Genomic DNA, 21,077 nt, shown 5'->3' with positions numbered 1-21,077 from the left:
AGCTCTTGATACGTTTTATAATAAAAACGCCAGTCATACAAATATGTAATAGACAATACCGTATCTGCATAAGAATATGAGGAGTGGAATACCAATAAAAAAAAAAAAGAAAAAAAAACAACGGAAAAAGAGAAAGAAAAAACACTAATGTTATAGTAATAATATTACTGTTAAAAGCAATGATCTATTATAGCTAATATAAATGTAGAGATTTGTGTATGACTTAGGCTAAAGACATTCGTAGCATGTATTATACATAGGTATGTTCCGTGAAATTGTAAATTGTTACAGAGCACGATTTTGCTTTGTTATCAGACAAAAATGGTCTTTTTTAATTTATAGGAAGAGATAATGGTTAATTTATTCATGTAGTGAAAAATGAATTTGAAACAAATGCATGTATTCGGTGAATCAATAGATTATATAAATTCTATACTTTATCGTATATTTGAGAAAAAAGAATACTATTACTAGTGCAGAAATATAGATCTAATGCATTAGTCACATACGGCCAATAATTTTTCTGATCTCGGTGGAGAATAAGACTACAATTTGACAATTTTAAAAAGTGAAGTTATTGGTCATTATTAGATAGACATAAGGTGGTTCACATGATATCTTTGGTGACTACAAAAACAAGAAATTTTAGTTAGTTGAATTAAATTTAAACACAAGTGAAAAACTGAAAAATAAGACATGACCGAAAGAAGGTTTTCTTGTTTTCAGATTATTGGGCATTTTGCGCTCGCAAATTTCAAACCAAATTGATATTTGCACAATCTGTGAATCTTCTGTAGATATAGAATGGTTTCTAAAAATAAGCTTTAATTAATGCATTATACAAAACACATAAACCCTGACATTCAGTGCACAACTATGTTCAATACCGAGGGATATGAAAAATATACCTACTCTTGCGATAACGGTGTTTTAACGAAAAACACAATACTGCTTGAACTATATCTACCTTGATAGAATCATGACAGCTGATAATTAAAGCAGCTCTACGATTTGGCTTTGTCTGTTTCCAGATGAACACTAAAATCGTAATCACGTACATCCCTCGGTTAAATCAGTGATTCATGAAGAGCATATTTCATTTCATTCACGTTATACCTACCATCAATTTATTAGGATGAATTTTACGTTTTACCATTTCAGACTAATTAATTTTTTATTCAACTTTATTTCACCCGTTGGAAGTCAAGTCGAAGTTCTGTTCTGAATTCTGATGAGGAATTTTAATCATGTATCACTAAGACCCAAATTATTTTCCGTTTCTATTGACATAATGTATAAACGTTTTCATTCGAGCAAGGTTATTTAATTATTTTTGAGAAGTAGTTATTGGTAAAAATCATTTTAAACCATAGCTCGGTTCCAGTATTGTATGTTTGTATAGAATTAATGGTCTGGATAAGAGTATTGATATGGAAGAAACCATCAGGTTGAACTTGTTTGATGAATAGAGTGTATTATTTGAAAAAAGCAAACAAACCTTATTAATAGCTAAATATATGGTGAACGTGTTTATGTATAGACATCTTATTGAATGGTTTGACCCAACGTGGGATTAATATTGTAAAAAAAATTATAGTCAGATCAATATTGTCTATTATTACTGCTAGAAACGAAGATAAGTAGTTGAAGAAAACGATTGAATATTGGCAATACAAAATATAATAATGACTAATGTGCTAATAACTAATCGCCAACCGCGCAAACATCAACATATTACGATCTGCATAAATATGTTACTTTTTCCCAAGTCTTTCAATGACTTATATCGAGTTATTTGTTATTCTATATATTCAACTTATGAAAATCAGATTTAAGATGAAACATTGTTATAGGGTGGTATTCTAATTTAATTTTCAATTTTCATACCTTTTTATTCTTCCTCTTTAACACTGCCCCATCCCGACAATGAATGGTTGAAAAATTTTCAAAAAAATGGGATTATCTAATTGTACATTGGAATTTTTTTTCGATCTTGCTACGATTGGTAAATTATTAATTTTAAGGCGCAATCATGATTTCTAGTCACAATATACATATACCTTACATTATTTCTATCCTCGTTAAGTTTTTTCTATCCTTTTCCCAATTATTTCTCTTTCCCAATTATGATTTACCATAATGAATAGAGTTTGATTTCGGACATATTGTGAATGTCATTGATAACTGTCTGTTCATTATCAATCATTATTACTATTATTATTGTTGTTGTTGTTATTATTATTATTATTTTAATATATTAATTTGTATATAAAGACTACTGTAAGGAAAACAATCTGTCGTAAACAGTGCAGAAAAAAATCAATTGTATACTCAGCGTAATGTAATCATTTGCATATTGAAGTTATAACAAGAAATGAACAATCATAATAAATCAAGCAAATAATCTGAAGCACACCCCGTTGAACAATATTTCGATTAAATTCATAAATAAATCTTTTACACATTCTTCAATAATTTAATCCGTGGCCGATATTGAAAACAAGTGATTTAGAACAAAAAGTATTATACATATAAACGGTAATTCAGGTTCAAGTAGCCTAGTATTTTCGCGCGGTTATTACTAGTCGTTCACTTGTTTCGCTACCTCGTGCGATCCTGGCATACTTTGACTTTGCAAAAATGCCACGAGATGTCGGCTGCGGCGAAACACTCCGTCGGTCTACAAGCCGCACATCACCGCACATTACGTTAGAAAGAGGAGCACGGTGCACAGTGCCTGGGGTAGCAGCTCTCGATTTTGACGGACAGTGTTTCACGAGAGCAGGTAATAAATGTTAGTCTAATCGTAAGTCAGTTCCATAAACCATTTATATGTGAAATAGCTTTCCACCCTCATTCGTTCCGTGATAATTACGTGAAAATCCCCGTAATCACATGTATCTTGATTTTTGAAGGAAAAAAATAAAAATAATAAACTAATCATATTGTTACCAATAAATAAAAATAATCAACACATTACGTGATAAAAATCAGGTGAATTTCCTACCGGGAATGTTGAAGGACTGGTTCACGGTTATTGCATCGAGTAGTCAAGAGGTGGGTAAGTTTTTTTTCTATACATGTTCGGTTCTAATTTTTTAATTCATCTTATCTATCGCTCTACGTACAGTAAATTTGAGAAATTCCTTATTTATAAGCAACGAGCGTGACGAGGATGCGTTGGATCACGTATGCATGGAATACAACTAACTCGCCGTCAATTTTCTGGATTAGGCAAAACTAAACGTCGACGGCCTCCCTGACACCTGTCAAATCGGCGCGCTCGATTATCAACATTTACATTAGGCGTAACGTAACGTGACGTAACATGACGCAACGTAACGTAACGTCACGTATCGTTCCATGATCCAGTGCGTAGTCGTCGAGGCTTCCACACTTGGACGTCTTCGACTGACTGGCACGAAACCGTGACTCGAGCTTCCGTGCTGAGCTCGACGGTGTGGCTAACGAATATCGATCTAGCCGAGTGTTTCTATGCCTACTCTCCGACCAATTCACCAGAATTTCGAGGTCACCGGGTCCCGTCTCAGCCCGCGGCGTTCGACACGCTTCAAAAGCTCGAATAACGTAATTCTGTTGGAAGATGTCTCAGTTGGTACAGAGATCAGTGCCTCTCAGGCATATCAACGATACGTTTGTAACAGGTACAGCGCGTGTCTTATTATCGTAAACTGAAACTGATGTTCTTTTGTTTTTTCGCATTCCGAATTTTCCGAACTCGTGTGATACACGGCAAATGTATGCCAGCTGCTGATAGCGGACTCTTATGTAATATAATTCGAAACAAAACTCACGTACCTGTCAAAATGTGGCGAAATAATAAGCACGTGCGAAACGCAGCTGCTTTTATCATTGACCTTCGTCGCGACTTCAAGCCTCACGGCATTGAACTTGGTGTCGGTTAAAGGTAGAAGCACTATACTCACCAAATGCCCCGCACCGAGAATAAATCAAATGAATATGAAAAAACTAAACGCATTATTGATGCGAATAAATTTTCTCAATTTTCATTCATCTTTGCCATTGAATTCGTGCGAGAATCATGATGTCGGTATTTGTAATTCTGCTTCCTTGTAATACATATTCAGCTTTGCAGTATACATGAATATTTCGTTCAAGATATCGAACATGTTACATATCTGCGTGTACGCAAGATTAATCCAACGCTCCTCTCGGGGAATAATTAATAACGAACAAATACGGTTTATGGCCTCGCCTCTCAGCTCCGACTTTCGTATCAGGTATTCCGCGCATAGCTCGGGATATAACGCGTTGTACAGCGCGAACGGGTATATATATACTCGAGCTAAGGATAAACCTGGTCCGGGTGTCCGAGTGCGAGGGCGAGAAGTGAGATTAGAAGAAACGAATTCTGGGTTACGTCTTGCCCCGCGTCTCTTCATCTGTAGCCTTTCGGTTTCGCGCTCGCGTAAAAATCCGACTTACATATGTACATCAACCACATTGGCATTTTCGGTTTAGCGACCCTGACGACGACGACGACGACGACGAAGAAGCGAGGCGCTCGTCTTCTGCAGATACGTTAGCTAGCCAAGGTCAGGCAGCACGCATTCGTCGCCTGATCTCTCTATAGCTGCGTGTGCGTCTATGGCATACACACACACACACATGCCTGGATATCGCAAGTGTGTTGAGTGATATGATTGTATTATGTAAATCTATATACGTGTAGTGTACATTAGATGTATAGGCGAAGGTGTTAGACCCGATATATATTTCCAGTGCGGACGTCAGTTTTTCAGTATACGCCATACGATCAGTAACGCGAATTCTCGATGTATTTTTCCTTATTATTGCCTGCTTATTATTCCGTCAAATTTAATAGAAATCGAATTCTGATCACACCTCGCAATATGTTTTTTTTCTACCCACTTTTGTCAGACATTGATTTTTTTTTTTTTTTTATGTTTGGAAAAAGCCTTAGGCAGTATCGGCATTTCGGCTCACAAATTATACGTCAGTATTAGATTTTAGAAGACGATACCTGACCACGTGGCTACGATACAGTCGTCGCGTAGTTAAGGCTTTATCGTCACGTTGATTTTACGTATACCTACTTAAATAATATGCGTACCGATATGTGATATAGGCATAACCGTACGTAATTTATTCGCAACCTATACAGATCCGGTTTGTTTATTGTCTGATATCGAAATACGTAAACATGTATATATATATATATATATATGTATGTGTGTGTGTAAGATCGAGTTTCCTCACATTGCATAATGTCATATAATTTATAAGTGATATTATGTTGGTAAAATTCTTCCGCTGAGAGATGATATCTTTCTAACGTCATACTTGCTTCTATCACGCAAGCATGTTATCGTTATAGTACATAACAATCACAATATATTTACTCCGGGAAGAAGAGGCAATAACTTTCCGATCCAGTTAATAACACATATGCATACGTATACGTACTGTAAGTAACTTTTAAAGAACGTAAGAAACGATATTTTTTTTAAACGCGACCTAACGGAGCAACGCAACAGTTGCACAAAAATTTTTTTGCCTTCCGACGTCAGGGATGATCATTGTAAAAACATTCTTTAAATAATCTAATGCGACACCGAATCTACAGCCCTCGTAATTTCTCCTTGACGTGATACATCCGCTGCACATGGCATCCCGCACGTACCGCGCGTGAATCTCTGCCAAATTAATCGCCTACATAGTGTCGAGTTCTTATTTATCAACTGCCGCAATTGTTGCCGCAATGGAACAACATTTATCTCCATCGATTTCATTACTGTAAAGATATTCTTTTTTTTTTTACAGAATATTTTTACGGTACTGATTAACAGCGGTTAAGCAAGTGAAAAACATATGACGTGTTAATTGTTTCAGACCAATTAATCCCTGATATAAATTTCCGATATCATTCTATCAAGATCAACATTCAATTCAACGAATTCGTACGTATTGCCGATTGCGAACATTTCGTCGTTTTTAACTCGCCTATGGAATAGCGTACAATTAGCGTACCGAGGTTATAATCTCGCGTTACTGTCGAAATCGCTTTATATACACGTGTATACACATGTGGAACGCTGATTTAATTGCGGACAGGCAGTGACAGAACAATTCTTTTCGATTTCGTATCCCGCTCCGCGTTGCAGAACGGCGCTAATCTTGTTACGTCCGGTTGGTACTTTGATTGTAAGAGGAGCGCTCTACAACTACCGCGTAGTCTCAAACTCTAAATATAACAAATCAACGGCACGTTTCAGTCACGGGGTATTTAAAACCAGATTGGAGTTAGTAAGGTTAACGTAACGATATATTGAAAAGAAGATCGCTGTTTTGAAAATTTAAAACGACTTTGAAGGAGTTCAGGGTCTGAATAAATTTCAATATACGCTTAATCTACTTCCCAAAAATGTACATTACTCAATTTTAGACAATTATCCTATAGTTGCGATATAACTTTTTTTTTTTTCTAAAAGTGAATCGCCGCGTTAACGCAACGATCTTCAATATCGTTATTTAAAACGTTACGTACAACCCATGCAATTATACATTGCTCACAGGAAAAACCGGAAAAATGCCAGGATGGTCAGGGAAAAGTTTTCAATAAATTATTCAATTATTTTATCGTACGGTGTTCTGGATCTTCGTTATTAATTTATTCATGATTGCACCAGTCTTATGCAAGGGTTAGTCAATTTAGTCTATGGTCAGTGCGGTAAAAACTTAATCTAACGTTCACGATGATGTTCACTAATTTTATATATATTATATATACTTTACCATATTATATATTTTTACCATATTATAAATGTATCAATAATAATCTGTGTAACTATGTAATATTAGGCTTTGCAAGTGTGTCAAACACGCAGCACGGTATTATTTCCGCGATCATGTTTATAATATTCACGCTATATAATTGTGTTCTCTCTCTTTCGAGAGTGTAACAGCACGTTTCATTAACACGGCGATAGGACGTGTTAGTCGATTTATAATAATAATGAGGTATATCAGCGGTTTGAGTGATTGGTTCTTCCCGAGTGGATACACATGCCTTTTTATCTTTTGCATCGCGATACAGAATTTTTGACCAGCCTGTAAGATGTGTGATCGCAACGTTTTCGCAACGCCACAGTTAAATCTGGACGAATAATATTGAGAAATTGGTTAATCGAACAAATAACTGCAATCGTTAATCGCAGTTGTCATTTACTTGGTTAAACATTACTTATTTTAAATATTGTTTTCCTATCTAGGGGGGGGTATTTTCGTTGTTTTTCTCCGATTTAAAACTACACACTAATTACTCAATACCATTGCATACATGCCGACAACTCTTGATAACCGTTCCGCTTATGGAGCGTTGGGCATTGCAAAGCAACAAGTGGTCTTCATTGTTTAACGAGCATCTACTTGGTAATAACCGCGTTACAGAAGATTCAGAAACTTTACAGCTTAACTTTGAATTTCTATGAGCTGAAGATATGGGGATTTCCACGCGAACCCAACCAACGTCTGACCCTCACTAGTTTTGATTTTGTTCAACTTGTGTTTTTGCAATTTTCCCAACTTTGAAATAGTACCCTGAATCGTTTAAGATTTTTTTTTTTCAACCGCTTGATTATTTATAAATATTTAAAGTGATTTTGAAAAGGATCTTTTTTAAAAATTCTTAATAAGTTGAATAAAAATCTTTAAAATTTTCGGGGTACTGTTTCAGAGTTGGAACAACTGCAGAAATTTTCTAAACAAAATCAGAAATGGTTAGGGTCAAACGTTGGTCGGATTTGCGTGGAATTCCCCATGTACGTAGAATATGGAATGAAGGCTCGTCCTGAATGACAACGAAAATTTCCCTCGGTGTCGAATTGCCGATAGAATTTCCCAACGTAATCATCTGTCTGTACAAAAAAAATCCCATGCACGGTAACATTATCAAATTGCATAATCATCCTTATCAATTTAATCGCCGATTCGCGATTGCTCGAACGTCGATGAGAACACGTGGCCGTAGAGGGGATATTATAGCCGGGATGACGGCAGCAGGGTCGAGTTTGGCCGTAGTTGAATTGCCGTCGTGGGTTATTCGTACTCTGAGAGTTTAGAGCTGCGGTGAAACGGAGTCCGTCGAAAATCGTCACCAGACAAGCAATGTTGTATTATTAAATTTTTCACCGCCACCTAGAATTATTTCGCGGCTTTCCTTCGCTCGGCAATTATATATCAGTGTTTCATCCAGTTGCGACGTAACTCCCGACGTAACGTAACGACCTCGACGTTGTACGAAAAAAAAACGACGGCCACCGGCAGCAGGGCAGCCCTCAATGACGGAGGAGGCCAATTCGCGGCGGCCCTCTCACTGACTGCGGTTCTAGAAACACACAAAAAAAAAAAAAAATCTAAAGCAAATCAATCGAAAATCGAAGAAGCTGTAACCATTTTTGATAGTTTTTTTTTTCTTTTTGTTGAAAATTTTTCCATCAACCTTGTCTCGTTTAAATATAGAAAAAACCGTTTACTCCGTTGCGTAATATATTTGTTATACACATCGACGACGATATTTAACGTTGAAGTGATAATCGTATGTAATTATTATTATACCTGCAGTTCACTGTATAAAGTATAAGTGTATTCGAGCAGCTGTATAATAATATAATAGTATAATAAAAGTGCAAAAAGGATATTTGCCTGCTGTAAGTAAGGTGCGGGGTATTTCGGTGCTTTGATCGGTGTTTATCTCTAAAAACACATATCGACGTGAAGGCATAAATATAGTGATAAACAAAAAAAAACGTCATAGAAAATTCGATACTTTGTTACGCAATCAGGATGCCGCGGAAGAATGATGAGACTTCCGGCACAGAGGTTAGTCCCTTGTTTTCTATCAATTACAAATTTCCCTGTATCTATACATGTGTTGTAATCATAGTAATCGACTCGTTGTGTGTCTAACAAAGACTAAAGATTGCTTATATCCCGCTAATTCGCGGCTTGTAATCGTGAAACGATGAATTCCTTTGGAGCCGATAATGTAGCGCGGCTCAACACTTGAAATAAAATTTCGCCCACGCAACTCTCGTGACAAGGTGACTGAGAGGGTATTGTTACGTGACACATATACCATTCTTTTTTTTAACAGCTCATTTCTTTTTTTTTTTGTTTTTTCCAACGTACACCCGTATTTGCAAATTCTTATTCATTTCTCTGGGATCGATTGTTTTTTTTCAATCTTTCCTCCATTCAGGAGTATAATCTACAACATAAAACTTCTGTACATTCGCGCGGTATGCAAAAAGGAAGAAATACTTTTTTATACACTTATGGAATGTTACGTAAACTGCAATGAATAACGAAAATTGTTCACGAGTTAGTTTAAATGAAGAGGAACAATATGTATTGTGGTTCAGAAGCAAATGGCCTGCATTGTTATAACCGCGTTTCCATCATTCGAGTTACTTGAATAACAGATTTCTTTATACGAATGATTAGCTTTTGTTATATCGTATAGTAATTTCAATTACGTAATAACCCCGGATTTCCTCGTGCATATCTTTTATCTGTTTTCATCCAAGGTTCCTAGGCCCGCTTTTTTGCAATCTAGATTCCAGTTAAAAGCAGTTAAAGTTCGCGTATGATCGTCGACACGTGACGAAGATACGTAAACCCGCAATCGCTAGATGATAATCACCTTTCTTACGTTCCAAGCAGATAGGATTAAAATTTATAACTCGAGTCTTGCGGGCGATGATCGCGCAATATTTTTACGTTTTCTTCTTACTATCAAGTTCTACTAAAAAATATTTTTTTAAACACTCTTCGCATCTACAGTAACGTGTCATTAAATAATAATTCACCTGTCAAACAAGCCCTGGAAAAATTAACACGACACTTTGCGCACAATAATTTTTCGAACGATTTTATAATATCAAAACTCGTTTTCTTTCATAAATATGGGGGAAAAAAAGCAGCAAGATTGATCGCCACGTTTCCTATCACAAATTTATAACAAAACTAGTATAACAATCTTGTTCGTTGCCTCTGTCATAGATGAATGTAACGACGAAACTTAATTCCGTGTATGAAATTCTCTTAAAAGTATGATTCGTAGAATTCTTTTTTCTTCAATATCGTGTATTATATCGGCTGTTTGATCAGCTGATTCGTCAAGATATCGAGGTAACTCAAGAGAGTGGAAAGGTATTATATGTAGGTGTACGAGTACATATCTGCATTACGTCGCGACCACGTGATACGAAGGCGTACGTTGTAATTGAAGGCTCTAATTTTATTTCTTGTCTCTTCCTTCCCTTTAATTTCAATTCTTACTGCTTCATTACACCTATCCGCGCGCATCTTTCTTCCTCCATATGTATACAACGTCGGAATTAAAAGTCCGACATCTCCACTGCCGTTCACACTGATTACGTATAGACGACACAGATTTATGTATATAATTTACCAATATTATATATGTATATATTCATGTGTATCAGTAGAAGATATTGATAGCAATTATTTGCTACACTGCATTCTATATAAGTAATTAACTGCTCGATTATTATTTCCACACAATTATGAGACTATATACAAAATTTCATGACGTAAAATTTGATAAATTGTAAAAATGTACTATACTACCGTATATGTTTGTCTAATAATTATAAGTTTTTATAAATTCACGAGAAGGACATAAACGAAGCTTCAAGATTCGTGAAACCCATTTTAGTTTACATAAATCGTCAATGGATTTAAGAATGCGTCTGTAAATGTCTGACCGATGATAATATTCCAAGAAATTTATTCGATTTTCGTTCAAAGTTACAGTCAATTATCAATAATTTATCAGTCTCGAATTGCAAAACATTTTTTAATATAGTGAAAAAAGAGGTAAGATTATTTATTTTAGAATTCACCGTACAGTGAAGTCGAAAGAAAATCCAAACCGAACCATTTCCGGAAATATTTCCGTCACAGATATCCGGAATATAAATATGAAGATATAGATTAGGAGGATCTAAATTACACCCGCAGCTTCATTAATCAAACATCCGGACATCATCCAATGACAGTAAATAAACTTTCAAGTAACAACAATAACAACGATACGACACCAACATGCGTGCATGGCTATCACAATACAAGCAATCACTGCAAGTATTATAATAATTATTGCGGAACCAGCTGCAGAATCAATCAAATCACGAGGCTGAAGTTAGTAACGTTAACGCAAGGAAACAACAGTGAAAAAAATTACAATTGCACAATTTTAGTATGACTTTGAAGTGGTTGGCGTTTTCAAAATATGTTTGCATTTTATTTATCGTGATTTACTAAATTTTAGACATCCTAATGATGCGAATTAATTAACGTTTTTTCCTCAACATGCATCGTTACAGAAACTTTACTGAATCCATCCTCATGTAAAATCAATATTCGCGATGCATGGGTGATATAGTTTACAACGTCATATTCACGTTACATGCGCTCGGGTTCTGTGATATTTTCGTAACGATATCGCTAATCAGTTGTAAACAGCTCGCGAGTCATTGCTGCAAGCTTTTCGAGAGACGCCATCATTGTCGGTTTCGTGCGTTCGTTCAACGCTTGATTTCAGTCTTCAACCGACGTCGGTTGATATCGCGAACGGTGTTAAGTACTTATCACCTCGCCGTTACATCTCGGTTGTTTCGACGTCGGTATATTTTCCTTAATAAAAATCGAAAATCGGTATCAGTTTGATTAACCGGTCGTGTCACGTACGTCTCTCCGCAACGTCTCGCAGGCTTCGGTTTAACTTTCGATATACGTTTTAAAAGATTTTCCAACAATCATCAGCAGAATGCCGCTGACTAAGAGAGTACGTTTCTAATATTATAAAATAATTTTTGAACCTTCAAATGAACGGACAAACGAGATTAATGAAGGAATGGTGAAAGGCCGAGTGAGTGGATCGCTGCCACATGTCGTGTGCGAAGATCAATGAACTGACCTATCGGCCTGACTTCTATTACACTCACATGTCATCGTTTATTATTTTTAACGTTGAGAGGAATATTGAATCAATTAAAGTGTATACGAAAAGAATCTCGAAGGGTTAAACGAATCGGTTTATTGTATAATGTACTTAGATTCTACTTCTTCTTTTTCTGATACGAACTGTTCATTGACATTGCGTTGATGTCTGATAAGCCGCAACGTGTCGTATTTTAATATAGGCCGTGCCTGAGGTACGCAATGACCTTGACAGTATTACGTAACAGCTCCTCGACGTCGTAACGAGGCTTGAAATCGTACAATTGTGTGTCAGTGGTTACCACGGCGTTTGGTCACGATCCGTCTGACTACTTACTTTCTCTCGCTACTTGTGACACTTGTTTCGCATTGCATCGCGGTGCCGCGTGAGAATCGTTTTGGTCAATCTGTTTTCCCTGTGTCTGAAAGATTTGGAAAAAGTCTTTTTCAAATGTTTTTTTTTCTAGCAGTTCTCCTTGTTCGATAAAAATGTGATCATTGAAATATTTATGCATCAAGGTCACCGCGGAAATGTACATACATTGTCAAATGATAAGATAAACATTCATTTTCGCGGTTAGATAATAAATTAATGATTACTTAGGTGTACGTGGTAAAATTATTAATTATTAATTATGTAATAGAAGCATCGTTTCCATTTATTCTATTGCAATTGTGATTTTTATTTATTTTTTTTTTTATATAGAAATTTTATTACGGTGTTTCAGGGTGCCGGGTATCTGAAACGGGCTAACACTGAGAGGCTACATGAAATTTTCGATCAGGTAAGCTGTATATATGAATTGTAATGAACTTTAAATTGATGATAATTGATTCTTTATATTTCTACTATCCACGTAGAATACACAACATTGTCATGCGATGCCATGTACATAAATAAATAATTGGTTGATTGTTTTCTGCGGTTATTGTAGGAGTGAAGAATTAAACTAAAATCATAAAAAAAGATAGTAACGTGTTGTGAAAAAAAGAAAAACGAAATAAATAACGATTGTCTATTGCTGGGGTATATGTAATGATATAATTGTGTAGATGATGGTTATTATATTGCGTGTAGCATTTATGGGATAGGCTGCAGATAAAATTGGAAATGAATACCGAAATATTACATCACATTCGTGATATTGAGTATATATAGAATTAATTTCAACTGATATTGAAGCGGGTTTCATATCGCTGTGTGACATAATTCCCCGCATAGATAAGGGTGACATATTTAAAAGTTTCAGTAATCGTTACAATTCTTGAGTTATCATTGATTTCTGGTACAAGTGTAGTTCAACAATAAGAGAGCCCATTGGTCGGTTGAATTCACAACTAAATCTGATTTTCATAATTTTCCGACAAATTGCAACAATTTTTGTCACCCCGAAACTGTAGACAGTAAAAATTTTTCGCAAGCCGGTCAGTAGATGATTGAAAATCATTGCTGGTGAAAGGGTTGCATGTAATCGAACGGTGTACAAGACGCTAGGAATTAGAATATTGCAAAAAGAATAAAACCAAAAGAGGATGATAACGTAGGAGATTATAAATATGGCGATATTTGACCATATTCAAAATTTTATTTGCAGTATGCGACGCAGGAAAAAAATGGAGAGAGATTTATGACCCCAACAGATTTCGTACGGAGTTATCTTGGCTTTTATACAGATGCAGAGTTTAATCCTGAGTCTGTTAAGCTGCTTGCCGGCATCGTCGATACCAGCAAAGATGGGTAAGTTGTTCAAAAAAATAGAATAATACGTATATAGATAAATAAATAAATCAACTGAATAGAAACGAAAAAATTGTTGCTCTCTAACTACAATTCATTGATACGTACTGACGATGAGTCTATTTTTATATGTACTCATTTAAACTGATAAAGTTTATTTTCCTCGTAATAGGCTCATCTCATTCGCCGAATTCCAGGCATTTGAGGGGCTACTTTGCGTCCCCGATGCTCTCTACAGAACAGCTTTTCAATTGTTTGATACTAATGGAAACGGAATGGTTGCGTTTGGTAAGATTTTATCGAAATATTTAGTTTAAACTAATCCGTTGTGAAAGAATCGCGTTGACATTGTCGTGAAAAAAATTTCAGACGAGTTCGCTGAGGTGATGAAAAAAACGGTTCTTCATCAGAAGATGCCGTTTAACATGGACAGTGGATTCATAAAGCTCTATTTTGGCAATGATAAAAAACGATTAATCAATTATGTCGAATTCAGCCAATTTCTTCACGTGAGTTGCAAAACCAACGTTAGAAATGTCACGTCCGATAAAATCGTTTTGAATTAACTACGAGAGTTCGTATTTCAGGATTTTCACGAGGAATATGCGATGGAAGCTTTCAGAAAGTTTGACACCGGAGGTGCCGGATTTATCACTGCCTTAGACTTTCAAGACATTATGATTAGCATAAAAAGTCACTTACTGACTAACAAAATCAAAGATAATCTTGTTGCGGTAAGTTTCATGAGATAATTAAAGTTCCGATATGAAGGTTGCAAACTTGATGATCAAGCGCTGTGCAAACAGAATTAATTATTAATTGACTTGCAGGCTGCTGGGGCTGGACAGGGGGGCAGAAAAGTCAGTTTTCCCTACTTCATGGCGTTTAATTCGTTGCTGAATAACATGGAGCTCATAAAACGTATATATTTGAACGCCACGAACGGTCACAGAAACCAGGAAGTGACTAAAGGTACAAAAACCTCGCCATTTAACGTTTTTAGTTTAAGCTCTACGTTTACTAAGGATCCCCAATTCTTGCCAACTTTTTGACCATCTTAAAACCAGGCCTTCCTTTTTTTTTCACAGAGGAGTTCCTTCACTCTGCTCAAATGATGTCACAAATCACACCCCTCGAAGTAGACATTCTCTTCCAACTGTGCGATCTTCTTCATCAAACTGGGTGAGCTTATAAAAATCTTTTATTTCACTGAGATGGAAGTTCGATTTTTTAGATTTTCAAGCTTGTCAGGACATCTTTATCCAGCTATGTACATAAATGTGCAATGGTATTTTACTCTCCCGGGCAAGGATTGACGATATTTACTAGTATAGCATGGAGTGGAGGTTAGTCGGACGAGGATCGCTGTTCCATTGCCGTTGATGGTTCTAATATAGTCAAAAAAAAAAAAAACAAACAAATTAACGGTCGAAAACCATATAACTTCTGATAAGTGTTGAAAACAAAAACAGGACAGTGGACTCAGAATATTTGTATGTTTACGCTGCTTGGATCAGTTCTGCAACTGAAGATTCAGAGGCAAGGCCGTGGTTTGGGTGCGTCTTTGTATTTCCGAATATCTTGTTCTAGTACGTTATCTCGAATGATCGCTACAACCTGCATCGTTATAATTTAGTTATTTCTTCCTATCTCAGGTCCTATTTTAGGAATCATTTCATCCGTCCTTAGCAGCTGAGGCCAAAACGTCGCGCAGCCAAAATAATGAATGCTTTACAGATACATACATATGTATATATACATATATATATATGTATATACACAATATTAAATTGATATTTCTTTTCTAGCAGTACTTATTGCCTCTTCTCAGTTTGTTATGTATACATATTATTTCCACTACCTTGCACAAGTAAATATCGTAACACGCAATCCACAGACATTCGTCAACATTTATCAGGATGTTGAATTGAAGAAACAAAAGTTGTTTTTATCTCGTTACTTTAACTTTCAATATTGAAAATGCGGTACGAATTTCTATGGAACATATGAATCTAGATGAGAAGAAATCTATTGCGGATTAATCATAATTTTCTCATCTACGAGAGTTATAAACAAAAAGTTCAATTTCATAAGAACAATTTTCAAGTCTGATTAATTCATCATTGAAGAACATGTTACATTTAATTATTTTCTTGTCATATTTTCAGGAGGATAGTCTACAACGATCTTATTGATATCACGCCGGAACAGTATTTCAAGCATATTTCAAAACGTCTTGCGGAAGTCAAAGCAGTTTCGGTTAGTTGGACATTGTTTCTTCTTTTTAAAATTTTATTATTTGTGATGAAGTGGTAAAATATTTACACCTCGTGTTGACCAAAAACATCTATCACTTTTCAGAGCCCTGATGAGCGAGGTGTAGTTACCCAAATTCTAGAGAGTGGATATAGATTTATACTCGGTTCCATTGGTGGAGGTAATAATAAATTCACCGTATATTTAAATTACGGCAAATTACAAGCATTTTAGATACCAATATCAATTTATTTTCGTACTCACTTTACAGCCGTTGGTGCGACAGCAGTTTATCCAGTTGACTTGGTAAAAACACGTATGCAGAATCAAAGAACAGGCTCGTTCATCGGTGAATTAATGTATCGGAACAGCATTGATTGTTTTAAAAAGGTTGGAATCAGAAAGTCTGAAGACATAACTCCTCCTGCATTGTTAATAATAAAGCCGGTGCCATTTGTCTGACAGGTGATTCGTCACGAAGGTGTTTTTGGACTGTATCGTGGCTTGGCTCCGCAACTAATGGGAGTAGCCCCAGAAAAAGCTATAAAACTGACGGTGAACGACTTTGTAAGGGACAAGTGCATGGACAAGAATGGAAACATTCCGCTGTTGGGAGAAATCTTGTCCGGAGCATGTGTACGCATTTATTATTCAAAGTATTCTGAAAAACTTGTCCATCAGTAATAGCATGTATCATTATCTCTCTTATACAGGCTGGAGGATCTCAAGTTATATTTACAAATCCTTTGGAGATCGTTAAGATCCGACTTCAAGTTGCCGGTGAAATAGCGGGAGGATCGAAAGTACGTGCGCTTTCGGTCGTAAAGGAATTAGGACTGTTTGGTCTGTACAAGGTAAGACATGTAATTTGATAACAGTGTTCACCATACCTTGAGGTATTAACAATTCGTCTGAGCATCTGATGTCACTTTTCAGGGTGCTCGGGCTTGTCTCTTGCGTGATGTGCCATTCAGTGCCATTTACTTTCCCACTTACGCTCATCTCAAAGCGAAAATGGCCGATGAAGGCGGATACAACACACCGGTATCTCTTCTAGTCTCAGGAGCTATCGCTGGTATCCCAGCCGCTGCATTAGTCACACCAGCGGATGTGATCAAGACAAGATTACAGGTGATTTTCTATTTTTGTTTTGTATTATCGAGCCAAGTGTGCAGCGACATGCGCTGTTGTTACTCATGTTGCTAGTGAAAAAAAAGTCAGTCCAAATACAATTTCGATTTTTTAAATACTACAGGTCGTAGCAAGGCAAGGCCAAACAACTTACACTGGTGTAATGGATTGTGCTCGTAAAATATACCGAGAAGAAGGTGCAAGAGCTTTATGGAAAGGTGCCACAGGTATGTCTCATGATTTTATATTTCTTCAATGATATTGAACTACTTCTCAACTTGCCAGCTAACCCTGTATAATAGGGATGATTGTTTTGTAGTAGAAATTGCACTAGCTGCCGCTTATAATGCGCATGGATATCGGGTTGTATAAAATACAATCTGAATTATATTTTGCATAATGAAAGTACAATAGCTTTAATGGCGCGTCCCATAATAGAGTCTACATTAGTTACATGTCGGCTTTTAAAGCCACGTGTGGCTGCAAAAGATTATAAATTCTTGTTAGTAATATTTTTTGTCGTGGTCGATTGAATGCATCGGGCTGGACCCGCTGCATCTTCGGCCCTTATTCTTCACAATATGACCCGGAAACTTACTTGTCAGTGAGTATACCCCCTTCTCTTTCGAGACTGCCCTAAAAATTGTGCCCTAACAAGTTTCCTATTCACTTTGATGTCCGTGTGCAGAATGAACAACACTGTTGAGTCATATGCTCGATTTATACACATTGTCAATTTCTGTATCACTGGTACCTGCATACATGGGACATAGTGTATACTATGTATGTACTTTCATTTATTCAACTAACGTGATGAATAATTGAAAATTAAAATTCATGCGCTACTGAGTGTTAATGCATCATCCAGTTATTTCACATATTCACGAATGCACTTCATCGATGCCACATGAACTCTTTTATTCGCATCTTATAGCGAATTTAGGAATATAAAAGTTTGTCAGCATATCGTTTTTGTGTTTTACTTACTTGATGTTTTTATTTGTAGCTCGAGTACTAAGGTCATCACCACAATTCGGTGTCACTCTCTTCACTTATGAGTTACTGCAGAGGCTGTTCGTCGTTGACTTTGGAGGATCGTAAGTGAAACACTACAGTAATAGTGACTTGTAATAATATATCGGTCTTTTTATTTTGATGAGGCATAGAAAATTGCTGAAGGTTTTACATATTGTCTATTAGTAAAAGAAATTTCTACACGGTTTTCTTTTCTCGACATGCCTTTTCTTTTTTGCAAATAGTGCTGACTATTCCTGAGGTACAATAATTCATCAAATGAATATACAGCAATGCAAAAAACGTTTGCCAAAACATTGAGCCTAGACATTAATATAGTATTTCACGCTTTATTTTCACGCTAATAAATCATTAGCGTACATGGTTCATTCGGTTATCTAACAAGAAGTGTTTTTCACAGACGGCCGACTGGTTCGGAGCAGAAGGTTCCTACGACAGGTGTCGCGAATGAAATACGATCAACTAACCCCGACCATATTGGAGGGTACCAAGTCGCCCTACCCATCTTTACTGGTATTGAAACGAAATTTGGCCTTTGCTTACCCAGGTATCAAGCGGTTGCAGCGAAAACGCCGAGTCTTTCACAGTAATACTAGTGCTCGAAGGCTTATAGAAGCTAGGTAGTTATACAAAAGATTGTTGATACGTTTCTATTCATGTATATATACGAATCTATGCAGATATTTATACATATGTGTGCATATGTAAAAATGTCAATCGCAGATATAGATAAATCATAGTAATATTGAATTGAATATTTTAATTTAACGTAATTTTAAAACGAAAGAAAACTAAAGCACCGAGTGTTCGGTTTTCATAATATCAAGCTACTTGCATATTAGAGAAAATCAAACATCTACTTGATCTTTCAAGGCCTTGCAAATAAATATTTCTGATACATGTTGCACTGCATAATATTTTATAAATTGTTATTCGACTGGCATAAATATCAATCTCACTACAAGTCTAGCAGACTGCTGGGACATTCGTTTTCAAACCGAAAAAATTATAAGATATCTATCTACTCCTAAACTTTGTTACACATTGCAATGATTGTACCTGTTATCATAAGAAAGCTCAGGAATATATTGATAGAATTATATGAAAAAAAAATGAATTCCTGTGCTTGCTGGGCACTCTCTTTGTTTTCAAACACTCGTCGAGCTGGCATGACTTTTCTTCTGGCAAGTGTCAAACGTTAGATTATACAATTCGTAACAGAAGGCGTCTATTCACAGAGTATCGCTACAAATTGCAATCTTCTCTTGTGTGAATTACGTTTTGCAATCGTTGATTCAATTCTTATTCAGCCTACACAAACATCAATAATAAAATATACGTAGACGTGTTACATATTATATTTCACTTTCAGAAGATTGATAAGTGTATCGTTTTATTTGTTGCGTTTATATATTACACACATTATACCGTATACCTTTTTTGTTGTTGGTCTTCATGAGCAACACTACAACTGATTGTCGAACTTGGAAGAACACTTTCTGTATATACATATAAGTAATATTAATTCACATCTTCCTGTAATTGAATGTGTCTATTGTTTCGTGAATTCTATTAAAAGCTAATTATCATCAATTGAATTTATATATTTATATCATATCAATCAATTGAATTTAAATTAGTGTAATTGAGAGAAAAAAAATATGCAAACACAGTTGCACAAAAATTAAACTCATTCTGGACAACTACGGTAGAATAATCAGTGAAAGGAAGATGAACTGCGAGATTTCTTGTTGATTTTGGAAAAATTTTGATTTTGTGCCGATATCTTTATATGTTTCTAAGAGTGCTACTGATTGTGAGATTAATCGAACTTCTCTAATTGTACACAATGGCATTTTAACGACACGTTGGAAAAAAAATTTAATTTCCCGGAAAATATGATTTCTGTATACTTATTAAGCAATTCACAATATTTTTCGCACATTTTGGAAGTCTGCTTATGAATTCATCCGTGATTGGTGTATTTGACTGGAACAGGACATCCAATTGAAGAATGAATATACGCGTCTGTGGTAACGATAGATGTTTGACGTCTAACTAAGTAACATGTGAAAATGTCAAACTTTAAATTGCATCCCCTGCCACCCCATTGTGAATAAATACTGACGTTATATTATTGTATATTTTGAAATAAGAATAAATACTATTATTGAAATAACGAGTCTTAGAAACCAACAATTTTATCAGCGATGGAGACGTACACTCTCTTCTTGTGTGTTGACCAATTCATTTCGCATAATAATATCATTATAGAGGTCTAATGAATTGACGAACGAATTTTCGTCTCAAAATCGATTTGTACGACCCTTTCCCGACCAATTGGACCCCAAGGAACTCAGAAAACGCAGCAAGAGGAGCGTGGGATCAACGGGAGAGAAGATACGAGGAAAAAAGCACCTGCTGAAAAATGTCGAAAATTCAGGTTTTCGTTTTTTGGCTGTAACTTTCGATGCGTTGATCGGAGCGTATTGGAACTGCGCCTTATCGATTGCTCTCGCAAAATCACGTCCAAATAGTGCATGAAAGAATTTATTCCAGCACTTTTCCTAATCGCAAAAATTTCCGCCAAAAATGCAAAGGGGTTAGCCTTACTTTTTCTTCATTGTTTGAGCGGAAAATTTTTTGTTTCGGATTCGATTCAAATGACCCGTACCTGATTTATTGGACCCTCAGGAACTCAGAAAGCGCAGCGAAAACAGCGTAGTGATTTAAAGACCTAGAAAGGTGATAGGGAGAGAAAGAACGACGCTTCTTAACACTTCGAGTGTATTTTAACACACATTTGAAAGATACGAGCGAAATTTTTCATCATCCAACTGTCGCAGAAGGGCAGCGTTATTAGCCGACCCGTTCACTGAAGAATACA

The 21,077-nt window shown here is 36.0% G+C and overlaps 1 protein-coding gene across 7 annotated transcripts; it reads left to right on the top strand.

Moving 5' to 3' along the window:
• Window positions 1-2,626: 2,626 nt before the first annotated feature.
• LOC124309203 (calcium-binding mitochondrial carrier protein Aralar1) lies at window positions 2,627-19,841 on the top strand. 7 transcript variants are annotated; one of them, XM_046772596.1, is made up of 19 exons: window positions 2,627-2,785; window positions 2,995-3,057; window positions 12,759-12,815; window positions 13,626-13,768; window positions 13,941-14,056; window positions 14,138-14,277; window positions 14,356-14,502; window positions 14,599-14,740; window positions 14,857-14,950; window positions 15,286-15,324; window positions 15,937-16,027; window positions 16,130-16,205; window positions 16,296-16,414; window positions 16,490-16,660; window positions 16,738-16,878; window positions 16,961-17,155; window positions 17,280-17,382; window positions 18,162-18,252; window positions 18,591-19,841. In XM_046772596.1, the coding sequence occupies exons 2-19, from the start codon at window positions 3,013-3,015 to the stop codon at window positions 18,778-18,780; spliced, it is 2,100 nt and encodes a 699-aa protein (XP_046628552.1). In that variant the 5' UTR covers window positions 2,627-2,785; window positions 2,995-3,012; the 3' UTR covers window positions 18,781-19,841. The 7 variants fall into 7 exon arrangements, with proteins under 7 accessions (XP_046628552.1, XP_046628588.1, XP_046628559.1 ...); XM_046772603.1 differs by having other exon boundaries at window positions 2,703-2,794; XM_046772641.1 differs by having other exon boundaries at window positions 2,716-2,785; window positions 2,995-3,061.
• Window positions 19,842-21,077: the final 1,236 nt, after the last annotated feature.

The sequence above is a fragment of the Neodiprion virginianus genome, chromosome 1 (assembly GCF_021901495.1).
Source record: "Neodiprion virginianus isolate iyNeoVirg1 chromosome 1, iyNeoVirg1.1, whole genome shotgun sequence".
Classification (NCBI taxonomy): domain Eukaryota; kingdom Metazoa; phylum Arthropoda; class Insecta; order Hymenoptera; family Diprionidae; genus Neodiprion; species Neodiprion virginianus.
The sequence above is the reverse complement of the archived record's forward strand: the minus strand, read 5'-3'. Positions and strand labels throughout refer to the sequence as shown.